Source organism: Cryptomeria japonica, chromosome 9 (genome assembly GCF_030272615.1).
Source record: "Cryptomeria japonica chromosome 9, Sugi_1.0, whole genome shotgun sequence".
Lineage (NCBI taxonomy): Eukaryota > Viridiplantae > Streptophyta > Pinopsida > Cupressales > Cupressaceae > Cryptomeria > Cryptomeria japonica.
The window spans coordinates 525736320-525756071 of NC_081413.1; the positions used below are offsets into that span (position 1 = coordinate 525736320).

The 19752-nt window shown below is 38.2% G+C and overlaps 1 protein-coding gene across 1 annotated transcript in view; it reads right to left on the reverse strand.

Moving 5' to 3' along the window:
• Positions 1–746: 746 nt before the first annotated feature.
• Positions 747–19752, reverse strand: part of LOC131077045 (mitochondrial phosphate carrier protein 3, mitochondrial) — a 41781-nt gene continuing 22775 nt past the window's right edge. The window contains exons 2-6 of the mRNA XM_058014408.2: positions 9181–9542; positions 9036–9079; positions 1862–2076; positions 1547–1671; positions 747–1394 (exon numbers count right to left, since the gene is read on the reverse strand). Coding sequence (XP_057870391.2) covers positions 1325–1394; positions 1547–1671; positions 1862–2076; positions 9036–9079; positions 9181–9542 — 816 coding nt within the window. The 3' untranslated portion in view covers positions 747–1324. The remainder of the gene's footprint in view (positions 1395–1546; positions 1672–1861; positions 2077–9035; positions 9080–9180; positions 9543–19752) is intronic.

Sequence of the window (19752 nt, forward strand, 5' to 3'; positions counted from 1 at the left end):
TTCGCGAAAATCCGTTGTGTTTTGCAGATTTTAGAAACTGTACAGAGTGCTGTTTTGTGTGGAGATTAGCCACATCCATGCAAATCTGCTTAGTAGTATCATGAACATGGTGAACATTCCCTTTTTCTGTCCTGGTTAAATTTGTGTCAACAAGAAATGGTATCTCAAATTGTGATAATCTAGTTGGATTGTTGTGCTAAATTAAAATCTGAATTAGAACCTTGGGATTCAGACATGTCGAGTGCATAATAACTTGTTAAAATGTTTGCCAGCTGGCAACAATGCATCTACTATAAAAGAAATAGAATGCATAATGTATGTCCATACATTCTCAGCAGATAAATTTAGGGAATCAAGGTTTGCCAGCTGAAAATTGTATACATATCTAGTTGATTCATAAGCTGTGCCACATTTGAATTTCTTGTTGCTAGGAGGGCATATAATGGAAGCCCTGCGTCAAAGAGGTCTCTTTTATGAATTTTATACACAAGCATCAGGTAGCTTATGATCAGGAATGACTTTTGCATGAGAATCTAGTAAGAGACTTATCTGAACAGCATATGACTTACACTCATGTTTAAGAATAGATATTAAGTTTGTTGTCAGACTAGATTTACCTGTTAAAAGAAAAATTGTTGGTTTGAGTTTCAGATCAATGAAGCAGCTCTTCAAATGCACCTAACTAGACAAGTAGCAGAACAAATTCAACGGTCCACATATAGAATAAAATGTACTGCTTTGGAGCGTAAATAGAAATCAAACATTTTTCATCAATAATTCTCATTACGAACCTATGGCTTCAATTACAGCCTACAAACCCTGTTTCATTATTTCAGAACTTATTGAAAAAGTAATATAGTTGCAGATATCTTCTAAAGCTGTTTGCAGCTAATGTTTCAACTATATCTATAGAATCATTTTTAACCACAAGTATTGACTTCTTGAAGTTTTAAAAACGGAAAAGAATTAACCACCAGTTCTAAAGAACAAAATCTGGAGAATGGGCCCTCAAATAAAGGTTTTTATTCAGACATCTGTGATTTCTCCACTCAGGAATAGGTAGATGAACTGTTGGACGAGTTAACAGGGGTAGAGAAGAAAGATGGAACCTTCTAAAGAATTCAAATATATTTCTCAAATGTCAGGGATGAGAATAAAGAGGAAAAGCCATCTATAGAGATGGACTGCTTCAAGGAGAAGCTACCTTCTATAGAGCTCCAATTTTCTAACAGAATTGGTCAAAAAATGAGAGATTAGTTGTGTGGAACTAAACCTGAACCTGTTATTTTATGTTTAAACTTCGTCTCAAGAATTCTTTCTCAGATTAGCTCACTTTTTTCAATTCCTCAAGTGCTGTAGTCGCAGGTGTTGGCACAGCTCCACCAGTGGTTGGCCTGTTAAACAACATTGCAACAACTATTAGATACCAATAAAACATTTTAAATGTCAAGAACCCTGGCATATCCACTAACATGGCCATAAACACTTTTGAAAGCATCCCTGTAATAGCAAAGCACACTGTTTTATGTTGGGAAACAAAACTTACAGGCCAACGAACACCTTGAAAGCATCATAGATACCCCATTGTGCTCCAGTGAGTGTTCCAATCATAACAATACGTAAAGGCAAGCCCCGAGTAAAGAGACCAAGCATACCCATCTTCTTCACAGCCTGATTCCACAAACATTTAACAGTTAGTTTTTAATGAAACTAGATTTCCACAATCCATAAATTGCTATGAATTAGTATGAACAAAATGCAAGACAGAAAATCCTAGAGCCCATACAGTATCCAAGCATTTTAAAATTGAATCACATAAGAGGACAAATCAATGGAAGTCCCAAAGTGTTTTATTGGTTACCTCGCCCACACTAGCACCCTTAGCATTGTTAAGGAAAGAAACCAGATTGTCAGCTGGATGGGAAACAATAGCACAAAAGACGCCAGCAATATATCCTGCTGCAAAACTAATACCCAACTGAAAAGGCTTGCTGCATTGATCCTTTGGTTTGGGAACTGCATGCTTGTAAAGCAACTCTACAATAGTTTCAAAGGATGCAAATTTCATCATTGTATCTGCAACAGAATAATGATATTAGAATCCTAAAATACAATTGTTTATTCGCATGAAAATATTTTTCCACGCATGCATTAAACCACAAGGAAAATAACATTTAAGCCACAGGAACAAACATTACAACTTCTTTTCCCACATGAAAACACATTTTCTCAATGGAATGAGACTATTTCCATGCAAACACACACATGCACAGCAACATGCAAACAATGGAAACAACATTACAACTTCATGTGATAAAATGATTCCATAAATTTTAACTAGCACTGGTAGAACGAATACACATATTGAGATAGAAACTGAATTTCAGAATGCTTTCAAATTTTCAATGCTCAATGTCACATGTAAAAGTCAGACATTTGTGAGTTTCGGCTTTTCTAGAAGTCTCATTTCAACAACTGTCAGCCTAACCAAAGCAAATACATTTACAGATTTAGCAGTAGCATAGTAATAACAAAAGGCCCAGCTCTCTTCATGATGGTGATTACAAACAAATAGATTCTTAAAAGTCAAGCATCTGCTACATCACAGTAGTTCAGAAAAATATCAACCTTTGACATCCTGCATGAGGCAAAATACATTAGATAAATTTAGAGCCGCCCCGTAACAGATATATGCTACTGGACATTACAAACAATATTGAGAATGGTTTACACTGAATTTCAGAATGGTTTCAATGCTCTGTGTCACACAGAAGAGTTGGAAATTTGTGAGTTTCAGCTTTCCTAGAAGTCTCATTTCAAGAAGTGTCGGCCTAACCAAAGCAATTACATTTACGTAAAAATATTAACCTTTGACATAACCCTGAACATCTCCTGCATATGAGGCAAAATACATTAGATAAATTTAGAGCCACCCCCTAACAGATATATGTTACTGGACATTACAAACAATATTGAGAATGGCTTACACTGAATTTCAGAATGGTTTCAATGCTCCGTGTTGTTGATGTGTTTTTCATGCACATGCGAACACAGAATAAAATACCAAGGTATCTTATCCTCTCTTGAACAAAGTTTCCCCGAATGCTGAAAATTTTGCCGAAGGATCAATCGAGGCAACTCCAAGGTTCTTATATGTAGGTTCTCTACTTGTGGATAAGCTCTTGCGGTATGATGTGATTTTGCTGGAATCACAAGGGGACTTACTTTCGATGACCTGAACATCTGATTTGCTTTGGATATTACTAGAAAGTGGAATTTCACTGGCCCCTGATTTTTTAAAAAAGGAAAAAGGATAAGGGTTGGAACGGGATCTATTTCTAGCACTAAGAACGTAAGAGCAATGAATGACCTTTGATGAAATTCTAACTAAGTCTTGCTTTGACATCCTAGGATCATCTCCACAAGATTAGTGCGATCTTCTGAGAAAAGCTTTATGATGTTTAGATCACCGCTACAAGCATGGACACCGTCAGGTTGATGCATATCAATGAAGAAGCGATAATTGAAGTTAAGCTTAAGTTGAATGATTCCAATTGACTACGCAAGGCAAGTCTGCAATCAACAAACCGCTAGTAGTATGGATATACGAATTTCACCGTTGATCATACAAATTTCTTCCATTCACCTAATAACATGAAATCAAATTTGAGAAGTATAGAGACCATGCAAATTATTGAATCGACCCATAGAATTCACCATTTCTTCAATAAAGTTTACAAGTCTTTTGCAACAATATCTTGGCAACAATCTTTGCCTTCTCTTTCTACTCTACTCTAACTATTTCCTACTCTCTGACTATTCACTATTAACTATTAACTATTCCCCGACTATTAACTATTAACCTTTACAAATGAGGAGCCAAGGCTTTATATAGAGAGCCCTTTACAGATTGATGGCTCTGATTGACTTAAGAATCAATGGCTAGGATTACAGGATAGAAACCCTAATTAGGGTTTGTTATAACAAACTTCCTTAGCCAATGAGAATATTACGTTCAATATTTGAGAACCAATAGGAAACAGGGGTAGGTGCCTCGAAGTTTGTGTCGTCCTCGATGAGTCTAGTACATTGAATCTGGACATGCTGAGGTGGACCAATCCGACTGGAGGAAAAATGACTGGGATGCCACCTTGTCTAACGCTTGTGACTTGGTTGATCCTTTTTTGTCTCTGACGTGATGAATGATGTATTTACTTTGCTTGATGAGGCTTCCTTATTGTCAAGTCTTCCTTCTCCAGTAGCATATCTCGCCCTAAAGTGCTAGCAAAGCCTTTCTTTGTCATCTTGTGGTAGAATGAGGTCTTGAGGCTAACTTGAACTCCTTGAACACCCCTAGTCTTCCAACGCTTCAAAGCACCTTGAGTCCTCCCTTTTTGCATGTGGAACGTCCTTGATGATGATGGACTGGAAGAGGTCGTCCTTGCCCTGGCCTGGTCTTCTTCCATCTGCAAAACCAACCAAAAGGTGATTAAGGACACATAATGAATTCATTCTAACATAGCATTTCCTACCTTAAATCATCAACAACAAGACATTAAAATGAAGTTTGCTCAAGATTCTCCCCAGGGACAAGCCTTATAAGAATTTCGCTCTAGACCCTTTTGAAGGGTCAGGAGCGAAATTTGCAATCTTGGCCTAAATTCTTCTCACTTTGTGACCACAACTTGCTCAAATGCATGTCTAAGGGTGCCTTTAATCTCAATCAACACTAGGCTTGATGCGAAATTGGAGCAAAATAGAGGTTTTAAGAATTTCGCTCTGGACCCTTTGGAAGGGTCAGGAGCGAAATTTGCATTTAAGCTCAAATTTCATCATCTCCTTGCCTTTAACTTTCCTTGACTTTTGAATTGCTTTCTCCTGAAAACATCATTGATTTGACCTCCTAAAAGACCAAAAGAGAGGATTTCGCTTTGGACCTTGGCCAAGGACAGGACCTATAAGGAATTTCACTCTGGAGCGAAATTTGCATTTTAGGACAAAATCTTCACATTTTGTGACCACAACTTGCTCAAATGCATGTCTAAGGATGCCTTTAATCTCAATCAACACTAGGCTTGATGCGAAATTGGAGCAAAATAGAGGTTTTAAGAATTTCGCTTTGGACCCTTTGGAAGGGTCGGGAGCGAAATTCACATTCTAGGACAAATTCTATCATTTCTCTACTCCAAAATGCCTTCCAAGGCAAGCATACACTAGTCTTCTCTCCACCAAGGCCTGGGAACCCATCTCTTGACCTTCATCATGGGCAAATTAGGTGAAATTGAGAATTTCGCTCTATACCCTTTGGTCAGGAGTGAAATTCTTGACTTGCTTGTTTTCCTTCACCAAGGTCTATCCTTTTCACTCTCTATACTTGGACTCTCATCTTTGGATCCCTCTCCCATACATGCAACACTTGCTTGACCCTCAAAATGGCTAGAAAGGAGAATTTTGCTAAAAATAATGGCCAGGTACAGGGACCTATTTAGGATTTCGCCCTAGACCCTTTGGAAAGGTCAGGAGCGAAATCCACACTCTATGCTTAACTCTTCATCTTTTCAACTCCAATCTTCCTTGCAAGGCAAAAATACACCACTCTACTTGCACCTACGCCATAGGAACCACTGCCTTGACCTCATCCAAGAAGAAAATAGGAGTTTCCAAGAATTTCGCTCTGGACCCTTTGGAAGGGTTAGGAGCGAAATTTCTATTTTAGGCTAAAATCCTTCACATTTTCACTTTGAGTCACTCCCTAAGGCAAAAACATGTCAATCCACCTTCCAACATGCCTTAGAAACTAAGAACTTGGCCAAAACAAGTAAGAAAATGAGGTCTATGGGGATTTTCGCTCTAGACCCTTTGGAGAGGGTCAGGAGCGAAATCCACATTCATGGTTGGTTTTCCACTTCCTTCATCCAATTCTCCTTCAAACTTGATCAAATTCAAGCTCCTTTCTCCACATTTAAGTGAATCCACCATCAAACTAGCTCAAGACAAGGTCATTTCATCATTTTAGGCAAGATAGGGGGTCAAACTGAGGATTTTGCTCTGGACCTAGGCCAAGGACAAGACCTATAGGGAATTTCGCTCTGGACCCTTTGGAAGGGTCAGGAGCGAAATTCTCCTTTTGGGTTGATTTCTACCACTTCATCGCCTCAAACCTCTTCTCAAAGGCAAATATGCATCAAAGCCTCCTCAACCATGCCTCAAAAATCCAAAACTTAGCCATATCAAAGAGCAAAATAGAGGAAAAGTGAATTTCTCTCTGGACCCTTTGGAAGGGTTAGGAGCGAAATTCTCATTTTAGGCTCATTTTCACCTTTTTCCTCCCTTCTTTGGCTTGGATATAACTTATTAGGCCTCTCCTGATCATCCTCCAATCCAAGTTAGCATTCACTTCAAGGTTTTGTGAAGAAAAAAGGGTCTCATATGAATTTCGCTCTGGACCCTTTGGAAGGGTCAGGAGCGAAATTCCTCCTTATGCTCAAATCCTGACTTCATTTGCATATTACTTCACTCCAAATAAGTGTTTTGCCCTCAATAATGCCTAGGAATGAATTATTTCTAAATTTGGATCAAAGTAGAATGTCCTATAGAGGAATTCGCTCTGGACCATTTGGAAGAGTCAAGAGCGAAATTGGAATTCGCTTTGGACCCTTTGGAAGGGTCAAGAGCGAAATTTGACATGTTAGTCTCTCTGTCAGGATTCATATATGGAATATAACATATACTTTAATTATATTCCATATATACTATCAGGATGTTTGAGAGTGGTTTCGGACCTCCAGGAGTTATAATGCAAAATCTAGTTTTTGGAGGATTCTTCAATTTTCCAAACTTAGTCAAATTTCAGGATCGGGATAACATTCCAGACTTAGCCAAATTTCAGAACATTTGAAGATCAAGATGACATATCAGACTTCATCACTCACTAATTTGACTTAACTCAAACCTTCAAAGATGATATTCACTCACCAAGATTCATTGACCTCCTCAAACTCAAACAAGACACAATTAGCAACAAGAGCAAAACTTGGCCTAAGGGAGACTTTCAAAGATGACCCTAACCCGGACCATCCACTGACTCACCTTTAGCTAAAACAGAGCCTACTATCTTAGTGATCCCCCTGGCGACACTCAAAATAAAAAGGCTAACAGAAAAAACCCTATAAACCTAGAAAGCAAACCCCATAAAGCCAAAAAAGTAGGGGTCCCCATTTGCAATGGGGTGATATGTGAATACGTCACAACACGTGTCACACATAAGAGTTGGACATTTGTTAGTTTCAGCTTTTCCACAAGTCTCATTTCAAGAAGTGTCAACCTAACCAAAGCAATTACATTTGCGTACTTAGCAGTAGGCTGGTAATAACCAAAGGCCTGCTCTCTTCATGACGGTGATTAAAAACAAATAGATCCTTAAAAATCAATCGTCTCCTACATCACAGCAATTCAGAAAAATATCAACCTTTGACATAACCCTGAACATCTCCTTCATATGAGGCAAAATTCATTAGATAAATTTATAGCCAACCCCTAACAGACAAGTTGCTGGACATTAGAAACAATACAGATACAAAAAACAAAAAACAAAAGAGCTAAATTCTAATAAACTTGGAGCGAACCCTTCAAAAGCCTTATACTGCAGGAAATTCAACACATGGCCAATAAATAATTCAAGCTAAAAGTCTACCGCAAAATAGTAAATTCACTGACAACAAACCAACTTATTATTTCAGTGATCCACATGGATGCATCCCCCTTGAAAAAGCAAATGTTTCCACACAAGGACGTCCCCAAGACGTGGGGATGCCTGGGGAAAATCCCACCGCCATCCCTCCACCGCCACCAAGTTCCTCTGCCATCTCTGAGATGTTTCCTCACCAGGGCGGCGTTTCTCAGAAGTTTCTTGCTTCAGAAATGTCAAAGGGGACTATGGGGGACTATGGGACGTCCCCAAAACTCCCAGACGTCCCTCAACACCCCAGGGGATGCAATTAAGAGTCCCACAGCAGAAAGCAATATTTGTTAGTTTTCTTTTTTAAAAAGCTCACTTCAAAGGCCTGACCGTAACCCTAACTCAATCCACCACAGATTGACGATGATGCTACACAAACACGGCTGGTTGGTATTGGTATAGATGAGCTTGAGCATGTGGGATCCAGCAGTTCCAGTGATGGGGAGATTGGCAAGGAGCTTGGAGTTGGGGATGATTAAAGGCAACAGGCCATTATCTCATGAGTTGCGACTCCATGAAACATTAGTATTACTACCTAGTATTAACTATTTTGTTTTTGAAGTTTGGCGTTTGAACATTGTTGATTGTAATCATGAATCATCATTATGATATTTTGAAGATTCTCATTTCAATGTCAATATTTTTATTTTACTATTATAAACTGCTACTAGTTAAACATTGACAGCTTAATTGTTAATAATAATGAGTTCAAGCTTATATCTTAATGATCAAAGTTCAATGCAATCATTGCGATGTGTATACATCTTTTTATAACTAGTTTTTCAAGTGATATATGTATTTCCGCACCACTCCCCCACTGCCGTCCCCAAACTTAGGCCCCAAGTACCCCCGTCCCCAAGACCCATCCCCACGTCTCCGCATCAGGAAACTCCGTGGAACATAGTATCATTTCAAATAATAAGACACACATAATCAGACAAATCTCTTTGAGACACCAACCAGAATAAATAAATTAAAAAAAAAAGCTCTGACAAGTCATAATCATAATGTACAGGAAAGATACCATAAACATAAACAAGATAAGGAAACTGCTGAAAATTAGTTAAGGGCAACAAGAAGACCAATTAAAGAGAAAAACATGCACATGCAAAAATGGCCAAAGAGAATCCTCATTGAACACATTTGGAGTAACAATCTAATGTTCAGGAAAAAAAGAATAATTTAACTCAATTTGATTACACAAGACCACTGTCACATATCAACCTGAAAACCAAACAAGTGCATCAAATGACCATTATGGTAACCTTTAGAGAAATTGCAAAGATTTTGTACTTACATGGTATTTGGCGTCCCCAGAGTGGACCAATACCCTTGTATAATCTGCAATAAGCAAAGAATACAGTGATTTCATAAACATCCAAAAATACTTTACCTAATTACAGATATCTAAGAAATACATTTGACAAGGTGAAGGAACATACCCAAGAACTCCTTCCGATCTAACAAATTTTGGAAGCCCATCAGACAATCCTCGAGCAAATCCCGGCTGGGTTTGTACTCTCACTTTTACAGCCTCAAAAGGACAAAGTGCAATATCAGCAATAAACTCTGCAGATGCAGAACCTGCCAAGTAGATCAAAGTCTTGTACTTGGAAGCATACTCAGGCCCTGCAATGTCTGAGTAATACTTCTTGAAGAACTCATAAAATCCAAATTTGCAGGCACCTTGAGCACTGTACCCTAAGAGAGTTGGTACCCACCCCCTGAACAAACCCCTTGCTCCTTCTTCTTTAAGGAGGACACCAAAGCCGGTAGCAATACTCTTGTACTTTGCAGGGTTAATCTAAAAATTACAGCAGAAAATAAAGTGACTAAATATCATCAGTTTCAGTTAAACTAGTAATAACAATTGAATAGGTCCATGATTTATTAACTGCATCCAACAATTATTAAGCTAACTAAGAAGGCAAGTAACTGTTACATTATATATATTTTTATCCTTAATATCAGATTAATTTATCAAAAAAATGCTGCATCCATGAATAACTCTTAAAATACAACTCAGAAAAGAAAAAAACACTTTCTTGAAGATAAAAAAATTCAATTAAGCTTTGCACATCAATTTTTTTCCATAAAATATTTCATTTACACAGGAAAATAACAGAGGATTGATTTCAAACATGCTGGCCTAAGACATAAAGTTACACCTACTAAAACGTGTTTTATTAATCCATTACAAATTAAAAACGTACACAATTCAAGGCTTCACCAACAGCAGGAACTATTAAATGCAAGGTCAAATCCAGTGATTACTCACTCAAACATGAATGCAGTTCAATCTGATTGCAGTGCAATCAAATCTTGCATCCTATTCCAGAAAACAGTGTCAAATTATAACTAGAAGAAAGTAAATAAAACAAAAGTAATAGGAAAAATAAAAGAAAAAAAAGAGAATAAATAAGAGAAAAATCTTTTTTTTTTTTGCTGATGCTTTAAAATATTTAACATTTCTGTCATTAAACTACCAAATTTTGCCATCTTTTCCCAAATTAAACACAAGTAATTGAAATACGTTACATGTTGGCAACACTAACTCCCTACCATATAAGTGTCAAGCTTCTAGAGGCTGTTTGGCTGTGAGGCTAATTCTCACCAGCTCCTTCTAGGTGCAATTCAAGGAGAAGAGACTCAAAAGACCCAATTCATCTGATCAAGGGTGAATCCATACAGGATTCGTAGAACGGATTGGTGGGAGTCCTGAAAATTTAACATACTATTATTGAGACAATCATATTTTATAAAATGTGTAAGCTTGGATTTAAGTATCCTAAAAGAAGAAAATCTCTTCTACTCCATCTCATAACATTTTCTACTTTTTATGACCAGAGCAGGAGCAGAGGAGCTTTGAATTAACGAGAAAAAATCCATCAGCAGCTTTAAGTAGGATAAGAAATTCAAGAAATTTTTAAGGCAGCAGCTTGGATTGGAAACCATTGATGAAGGAGAGTTGAAACACAGTTGCAATGCAAGATGGGCTCCCAAATGAGAGAGGCAATCTAATCTTTTGCTTTTCAGCTGATTGCATACCTCATCCACCAACAGTGCAAATATAGATACTATCTACAGTAATCTGATCTTTGTATGAAGAAAGGACTCACCTCACGTAAAATCAGATTACGCTGTCATGTAAATAACATCCTAATCTGGCACTTGAAAAACAGGTTATTGGACTAAGAAATCTAGGAGAAAACTTAAACCTGCTCCTTGAGATTGATAACAGAGGCAAGGTTTGAGCAGTGGAAGAATCCTTAAGTCTCCAATCAAAAAGGCCCAACGTCTCCTAATGAATCCGAGTGTCTCCAGCATGAAGTCGGGAAAAAAAAGTGTCTGAAAACGCCCTAAAACGGCATTTCACGCTGCCTAAAACTTTTCACAAGCCACAGAAGCCCATTCTCAACTGCCAGTATAGAAGGAGACCCATTCACAAGCAGATTAAGCCAAAAATATTCCAATTTACTATTATTTTTTTAGATTTCAAATTTTCTTTCAAATATCTGCCAGTTCAATATGTAATGAACTAATGATAATCTAATATGAGATATGTAGTGTGACCTTTTAACTCTTTGACTCTATATGACACAATGAAATTTGCAATTTGACTATTTAAACATTAAAGTTAAAAGTTCAAAATTAAACTTTACCACCATTCTTGTTTTGAAAGTTCTATGTTATGATATTTTTTTGGAAATATTAAATTATGTAAAAAAAATTGGCATCTCCAAGTACCCACATCTCCTTTTGAAAATTAGCCGTACCAGTACTGGTACCAGTCTCCAAAGTCTCTGAGTCTCCCCGTCTTCTAGTGACCTTGACTACCTGATATCCCCTATCCTACGTTTTCAGCTCACTCAATCCATTCCTCCTTTGATGGAAATGAAAAATGGATTCAAATCCATGCATCAAAGTGCACTGAAGTCAATATCAACATAAGCACCACAGATATTCAGTGTTCTTATGTCCATTATTTTTTATGGTGACCAGTCAAAAAGCTTTGTTCCTCAGTTACTACTTGTTTTAAGTCTAAGTTACTGATTCAGGTTCAGGTTTGTGTAAGCCAGTACAGCAAAAATATTTTGTTTCTTGGGCACATTTTGAGTACATTTGTACAAAAAAACATAAAAATCCAAAAAATATATATATTATAGCCTAACAGCAGGAAGTAACTACAGGGTCACCAACATAACATGCATATAATAAACAAAACCATAAAAATACTAATATTCCCACAGATTACTGTGACATGTACACATGTTCTTCCCTCCAACATCTTTTCACCTAATATTGACAGATCAATAAGCTTGAACACATTTTTGGCAGTATCACCACTTCCACAAGCTTCAAAGCAGGCAACTCCTTAGTGTTGATGTGCGTTTTGTGACCATGCACAACACAGAATAAAGTTTTCCAACAGTCACTTTACTCTCTCTTGATCAAAGATCAATTGTATGCTAAGATTGTGATAAGTTCAAACAATTGACTCAAAAGTTCCGATTATGCAATGGAAGTGACTCAATTGGTTTGATGTGATATGTCGATAATCCAAGGGGCCTTACACACTTAAAGAAGATTAAATAGTTTTATAACTTTCAAGGAATTTGATCACGAATGATTTGTCAATGAAAAGCTCTTTTTAGGATTTTTCAACTTGAAAATACTGAAAGTAAAACGAGAGAGGGTTTAGGGAAGCTATGCTAAATCTAAGAACAAAGGAGATAATGATTGCTTGAGTGAAACCAACCGCACTTTGTTACGCCAACTTCATACAACCACGCAAAGAGGGTGCAATCTTCAAAGGTTGTGCAAGAAATTTTCATAACACCAATGAACACCATCACAGAACAATGTTCATCCAATTATCGAAGTTAAGTTTCCACATAAAAAGGCTCAAACTAACCTTACACTGTTAATAACAATCAGCTATTAATAAAAGAAATGAGAAAAGATATCACTACAAACAATATCATCAATCCCGTTCATCTAAATGCTTAAAACAAATCTACTCTAAGCGAGGAAAGCAAGACCAAGAAAGCAAGACCATGCAAGCTATGAAATAGGACAAGTATACACCATCAAAGAACAATATATTACAGTTTACTCCTCCAAAGCTTATCGCAACAAAATCTCAAAACAATCTCTCTTCCCTGTACAAATGAAGGGATCACCCCTTTATATAGGCCTCCTGCCTTGATTACATGCAAACCCTAATTAGGGTTTTGACCCAAAAAGATTCCACATAGATGATGCAACAAGGTGGGAATAAACATTGAATGCCCATCATGCCCATTTACAATAATTCTTCTCTGCCCAAAATGGCGTCCACTGTGCATTAAATGCACCACTCTCCATCAAATTCGCCCAATATGTCATAAATATTCCTCCATGCAAAAATCGGCCATAATGCCATAAATGCTCCATCATGAGACAACTACATGCAAAAGATGTTCCATTATCTTATTTATTTCAACGGCTGCCATGCATTATGCCACCACTTGGTCAAATATTCCTATCATGATTGCGCCACCATGTCATGCAATCAAAGATTCTCGTCCATAAATGGACAACCATTATCTCGCTCATTAATGGCATATGCAATGAATCTAGTGATGACGGCCTTCAATTCTCCTACGGAGACACTTGGCATGTTTTCCATCTTAAATTCCATCAAGGCAATTTCCTCTTCGCACTTAGAGAAAAACTTCTCCCAATCCGCCGCCAATTCCAGAGTCCTTCACATTGTGTTGGAGAATAAGGAAACATTTTCCAGATGTGCGCTGGAAAATGATTCCACAAAGAAATACTCATGCAATTTGCCCCTCAGCAAGTCCATCGTCAATTCTTCTTTAGCAACTCTTCTAGAAAATAGTGCCTCAACTATCTTAAGGATTTCTCCTTGTATTTTTTTGACTAAATCCCTCAAAAAAGCAGATTCCCTACTGAACCTTTCAAAATATTCCTTTCCGATGCAGACAGCATAAAACCACCACAGGAAATCATAAACATCGTTCTCCTAGACAACTTTCTTGTCAATCAACGTCTAACTGGGAATTTTCATTAGTGCTCTGAGTCACGGAATAGTTGAGTCTTGGTATATGTGCACATCCTTCCATGAACCATCTGCAACTTGCAATCTGTTTAGGATTATAAGAATGCTGGAGTGAAGGCAAGCTAAGTTCTCAATGAATCCCCCTGCTGAAGTGAAAACACCTTCCACCCACTCCTTAGAGCATTGAGCTCTCTTCCTAACTTCTTCAACACCATCAATAGATTCCTTAGGAAGAGGGGAGGGAAGTACAAAGAATGGATCTTCTTCCCTGAGTAGATGTTTAAAACTCCACACATATTTGCACAATACTCGGTTTTCATTCTTCAACCTCATGCACTTCTCTTTCATTTTCTTCATTTTCTCCTTCATAACCAAGGAAGATTCTTCAAAATCTTCCACTACCTATGTTGTGGATGCACGCCCCAAATTAACCTCTCTAATCACGTATTCATCAAGCGTGATCTCATTTCTATCTTTATCTACTACAGGCTCGACCAAGTGCAACGTTCTGGATCCAAATTCATCCTTTGTGAACTTTGAAAATTTCCTGGCTGCCTTCTTCTCTACCAGTTTATCCATTCTGCTCAAAAGCCCTTCCAGTTCCTATGCGGGATCCATTTCCTCTTCTAGATCTCTTCTCATCCTTTCCTTGAGCCAACCGGGAGCCGCTGCAGATTGTTCCTAAACTTCCATGTGTACTTGCTCCTGTGAAACTTCCTCCATACCTTTGAGAATGGTTTCGATGAAAATATCCTAGTCTTTTTGTCCTAAGCTCGGAGGAAGTTCTTGCCTTTGAATTTCAGACTGAACTAGCCTATGAGAAGCTCTGGCGTTAAGCATATCTTGTGTTGGTGCCTTATCAAAAATATTGTCCTAAGGCTGACTTCGTGAAATCTCTTGTGCAAACATCTCCACTTCCTGCACACTAGAGGAACTAGCCGACGATTGTGCCTCTTCTACCCTTTTGGCCTTTTCTGTTGAGGCTCTTATGGCTGAACTTTTGGCTAGACTTCCGATTGGGCATCTTTCCTCTTCCTTGTTTTAGACTTCTTAGGAACATCTATTTCTTTACTATGTCCAACCCCTTCCCGCTAGATTTCTCCTTCTTCAACTTGGGCTTGCGATGATCCTTTTGTGGCGTCACTATGGGATTCCAAGTTTCCCATCAATTGGTAACTTAGGTAAACATTTGCTTCCTTCAATGTCTTGATGTACCAATCCACCCAATGTCTGGTAAATTTCAGAATAGGCCTAGCCAAAACTTCTAAATCATCAATTTCGGGTTCTAACCAATCTGGAGCCTGGACAGGTGCATCCTTCAACTTTTCAAATCCTAGTTATATCACATCCCGATCTTCCTTCACTTGATCTAGCACCTGAATGATTTCACCAGTTCGGATCATGTCAAAGGGACAATCTAGAAAACATTCCTTTCTTGATCTCAAGATCATCCTTGGCATTTGCCCAAAAATCCTCCAAGTGAAATTTGTGCCTAAATTTCATTCCAGCGACCATCTTGACTTTGTTATATGAATCAAAGTAGGATCTAGTTCTGTGTAATGTCAAGTGATAAAAGGCCAATTCCTCTAAGGACTTTTCCGTCGCTACCAATGACGGACACAATTCTACATAGTCGCCTAGGACAATAGGGAATTCAATGGACAGCTTCTTCTTCTTCTTCTTAATCATGTCGTAAGTTGTCAATTGTCTAGTAAGCTCTAGCAATACCATTTTATCCGATGCATACCTTGGAAACTTGTGTGGTTGAAAGGAAAATCCTTGAACCTGGATATAAGTAAATTTTGGAAATTGAATGTACAAGGCTCCAAATTTCTGTATCAACGCTCTAGCCTCTGGCGACACCCTCGAGTGAAGTTCATTTTGCAATAATCTAGTTAAGTACATTGTGAACGTATCATTCACCAGCTTGAAAGAATCAATGTTGTACAAAAGTGCAACTGGGGATAGCATTCGTGGACTTTGAATTGTCTTGGTCCACATCCCATGGGCCCTTTTCCTGGTAAGCCATTGAAGCTACCCATCCTTGCCAGCAAATAAATCACATACGAGCTCATCTAAAAGGATTTGGTACGCTTCTCCTTCAAATTATTCAACTGTTCATGCACATAATGGCTTATCAATCTCGCCCAATCCACTATCCCATTGGCATTCATAACTTCGCCAATGAAGAACATCCAGGTCTCAAATGTGAAGGCATGCGGACATCCCATTATCCTACTCGACATCATTACAAGGTCTGTGTATCCTTGCTTGAAGTCAAAACTGGTAATTTGTTTAGGCATTTTCGAAATATGCGGCCTTGACTTCGGCATCCAAGTTTTGTTGATCATCTTCGCACATCTTTCAACACCACCCTCATACACTACTGCTGCCCTATCCTTGAGTTTGTAAGTCATAGAATGATACGTCGTGTTATGACGTTTTCACACATCAACCCATTGCAAATGGGGACCCCCTACTTTTTAGATCCTCTTGGTCTTTTGGTTGTGTTTCTCTGTGTCTTTTCGCAACAGTCTCTTCGGTCTCCTCGGTTTGCAAGTAAGTGTTTGGGTGTTAGTTTGATAAAGTCTGCAGCTTGTTTGAGCAAATTTGGTTAAGTCCAGAGCTTGTTTTGTTTGTTTTAGGGTTTTGACCTTCAAACTTGATTTTGAGGCCTTTCCTTTAGGTTTTTTGGAAAACTGAGTGTTGCATTGAAATCACAACCCTTTAAGGAACCTGAACGTGAAATTTGAGTGAATTCTGAGCAACTTTCTATTTTTAGAAAGTTCCTATTTTTTAGGGATTTCACTACCTCCCGGATTGGTCTAATTTCGCCGAAAATCGAACTTACTATTTTTAGTAAGTGCCTCTGCGTCTTGTTTTTCCCTAACTCTAATATCTTGAAACACTTTCTATTTTTGGAAAGTCTATTTGTAACAGGTTCTCCGCAGGCAAACACTGAGACCCAGCATTCCTGAACAATAATAAATCCAAAAAAGTCAAAAAGCAGGCAAAATGGATCAAAAATTGCTGAGTGTGGGCATCCATTCCAGAAGTGGAAAGCAACGTGAAAATATTCTAAGTTTGGAAAATCACTTCAACTCCCCGAAATGGCATCCCTAAACATGGAAGAAGTTTGAAATTGGCCAAATCTGGACAGAGGAAGGTCAAATTCCCTGACCAAGTGAAAATAGTGCCTAAGGTCAGAGAAGGGCGCCAAACTGGAAGTATCATGGAAAATCCAAAAGTTGAAGAAGTCCTTGGCCAAGGCAAAATAGCACCCTAGTCAGGAGAAAGGTGCCAAATTCATGTTGGCATGGAAAATGTTAAAAATGATGAAAATCCTTCACACTAGCAAAGTTGTGCCAAGTGCTGAGTAGGGCGCTAAAATGACTTAGTCATAAAAAGATGGAAAAGTGGAGAATTCCACCACTCAAGCATTTTTGGCACCCAAGGTCAAATAAAGGCGCTAGGAGAGGGGGGTCATGGAAAACCAAGAAACTGCAAAGTTTCTTCCCAAAGGTAAAACAACGTCCATGCACAAAGAAGGGCATCAAAGTAAGGTGAGCAAGGGAAAACGTTTAAAAGTAGAATTCCTCCATCAAGGGTGAATGGCGCCCAAGTCAAGGAAGGGGCGCCAAAACCATAGCACTAAGGAAAATGCATTTGAAGATTGAATTCCTTCACCAAGGAGAAAGGGAAATTCCACATGCACTGAAGATTCCACCATGTGATGAAATTGGGTGCCAAAAGGATGGAATTATGAAAATTTGAAGAAGATGAAAATTTCTCCATCGAAGTCAAACTTCCACGCCCAAGTCAAAATTGAAGGAAATTCTCCAAGGAAAAGAAATTGAAGGTCAAGGAAGAAATTGACAGAAGGAAAATCCCCTCAGGGAAGAATTCAAAATTCCCCTCCCAAGCATGGAAATTCGCCAAAGAATAAAGAAATTTCAAGACGAGAGGAAGAATTGGCCAAGTGAGAGAAGTTTTTTCTAACCTTAATCCCGAAGCTAAAAATGGAAAAATTCCTAAAAAATAAGAAAGGTGAAAAACTGACTAAGTGTTGGAGATTCCTTCCTTCAGGACAAAATTCCAGGAAAGGTGAAAATTTGGCTAAGTGATGGAAATTCCTTCCTTCAAGATAGAATTCTAAGAAGGTGAAAAATTGACTAAGTGTTGGAAATTCCTTCCTGAAAGACGGAATTCCAAGCAAGGAAGAAATCACACCCAAGGATTGAATTGAAGGTAAAATTTAAGGCAAGGAAGGAATCAAGGATGAACTGAACAAGAAATTTCCCCCCAGGAAAGATTTTAAAAAAATCATCCGAATTTCAAAACGATGATAGATTTGGATTCGTGAGATAATTCTCTCTCCTAGACAATGGAACCCTAATTTGAAAATTTTCCTAAAAAATAGGAAATGTGCAAAATTGATGAAAAATCTTCCTAGAGGCAAGGAAAATTCAAGATCTCAAGAAAATTCTTCCCAGATAAAGTTTTCTCTCTCAGGGGATTTTCTCTCCAAGGGTTTCTCACCAAGTGGCAACAGGGTCAACGCATGAAAAATTAATGGAGCATCATTCGCATGCAGCCGCCACATTTATGATTTTATGATAGATTCCTCTCACATGTTGTTGCATGAAGAAATGATGGGCATTTATGGCAGCATGAACGATTTTTGGATGGGATATTCATTGCACATAGGGCGAACTTGATGTATGTGGTGCATTTAATGCACAAATGGATGCCATTTTGGGCACGTAAAATTAATTGTATATGGGCATGATGGGTCATTAATTGTTGATTCCCACCTTGTTGCATCATGAGTGGAGAATCTTTTTGGGGAAAACCCTAATTAGGGTTTGCCTGTAGACTTGGCATGAGGCCTATATATAGGGGTGACCCCCCTCATTTGTAAGAGAGGGAGATTTGTATGAAATTGTTGCGATAAGTTTTTGAGATAATAACAATGAAACATTGTTCTCTAATGGTGTCCACTTAAGTTATTTTTTTCAAAACTTGTATGGTTTCACCTTCCTCACTTAGAGTATAATTTTATTTTCTCAATTGTTAGATAAAGTGCTTTGATTTCAATGAAGACTATAATGATGTTTGATGAATTTCCATGGTTCATACTTTTTGCATCTTGTTGATTATAAGATGCAATGCAAAGTTAGCCTGAACCCCCAATTTTATGCTAAGTTTGCTTGTGAATAGTCATTTGGATTGCACCACGATGGGTATTCAAATGCACTTTCTCAATGTGAAAATCTTTCAACATCCTCAGAAGATTGCACTGGTTCTTGTAGAGTTGTAGTTAATCTTGGTGAAGCAGAGCTTGGTTTATTTGGAATTTGTCCACCAAAGCACTATCCATTGATATCATTGCCCTTATGAGTAGATTTAGATCCTCTAACCCTTCCCCCTTTAATTTCGGTCCATTCTAGTTCAATCCATTCATAGCAGAAGCATCGCATAATTGCCATATCCGATGATGAAGTTCCACACCATAGCAAAGAAGTGAAAGAACGATCCAAACGTAAGGCCCCTTGGATTACCAACATATCACATCAGGCCAATTGAGTCACATCCATTGCATATAGGAACCTTGGAGTCAATCGTTTGAACTTATTGCAATCTTAGCACACAATCGTACTTTGATCAAGAGACAGTGAAGTGACTATTAGGCAACTTTATTCTGTGTTAGGCGCAGTCATAAACAACACATCAACACGTCGGAATTCCAAAAGTCTCTCCAATAGCTTTGGTCGTCAGGTTAGCTAGAAGCTTGCCATCCGATGTCAAAATCACTCTTCGTTCTTCATCATAGTGCTTGCACTTTCCAAAATCAATTCTGGACATTGAATGGCTGGAGGGAAGCCTACAGTTGAGACAATTATGCTCTTGACAAATTTAACAGCAATAGGTGATGGATCGCGTTCGGCGG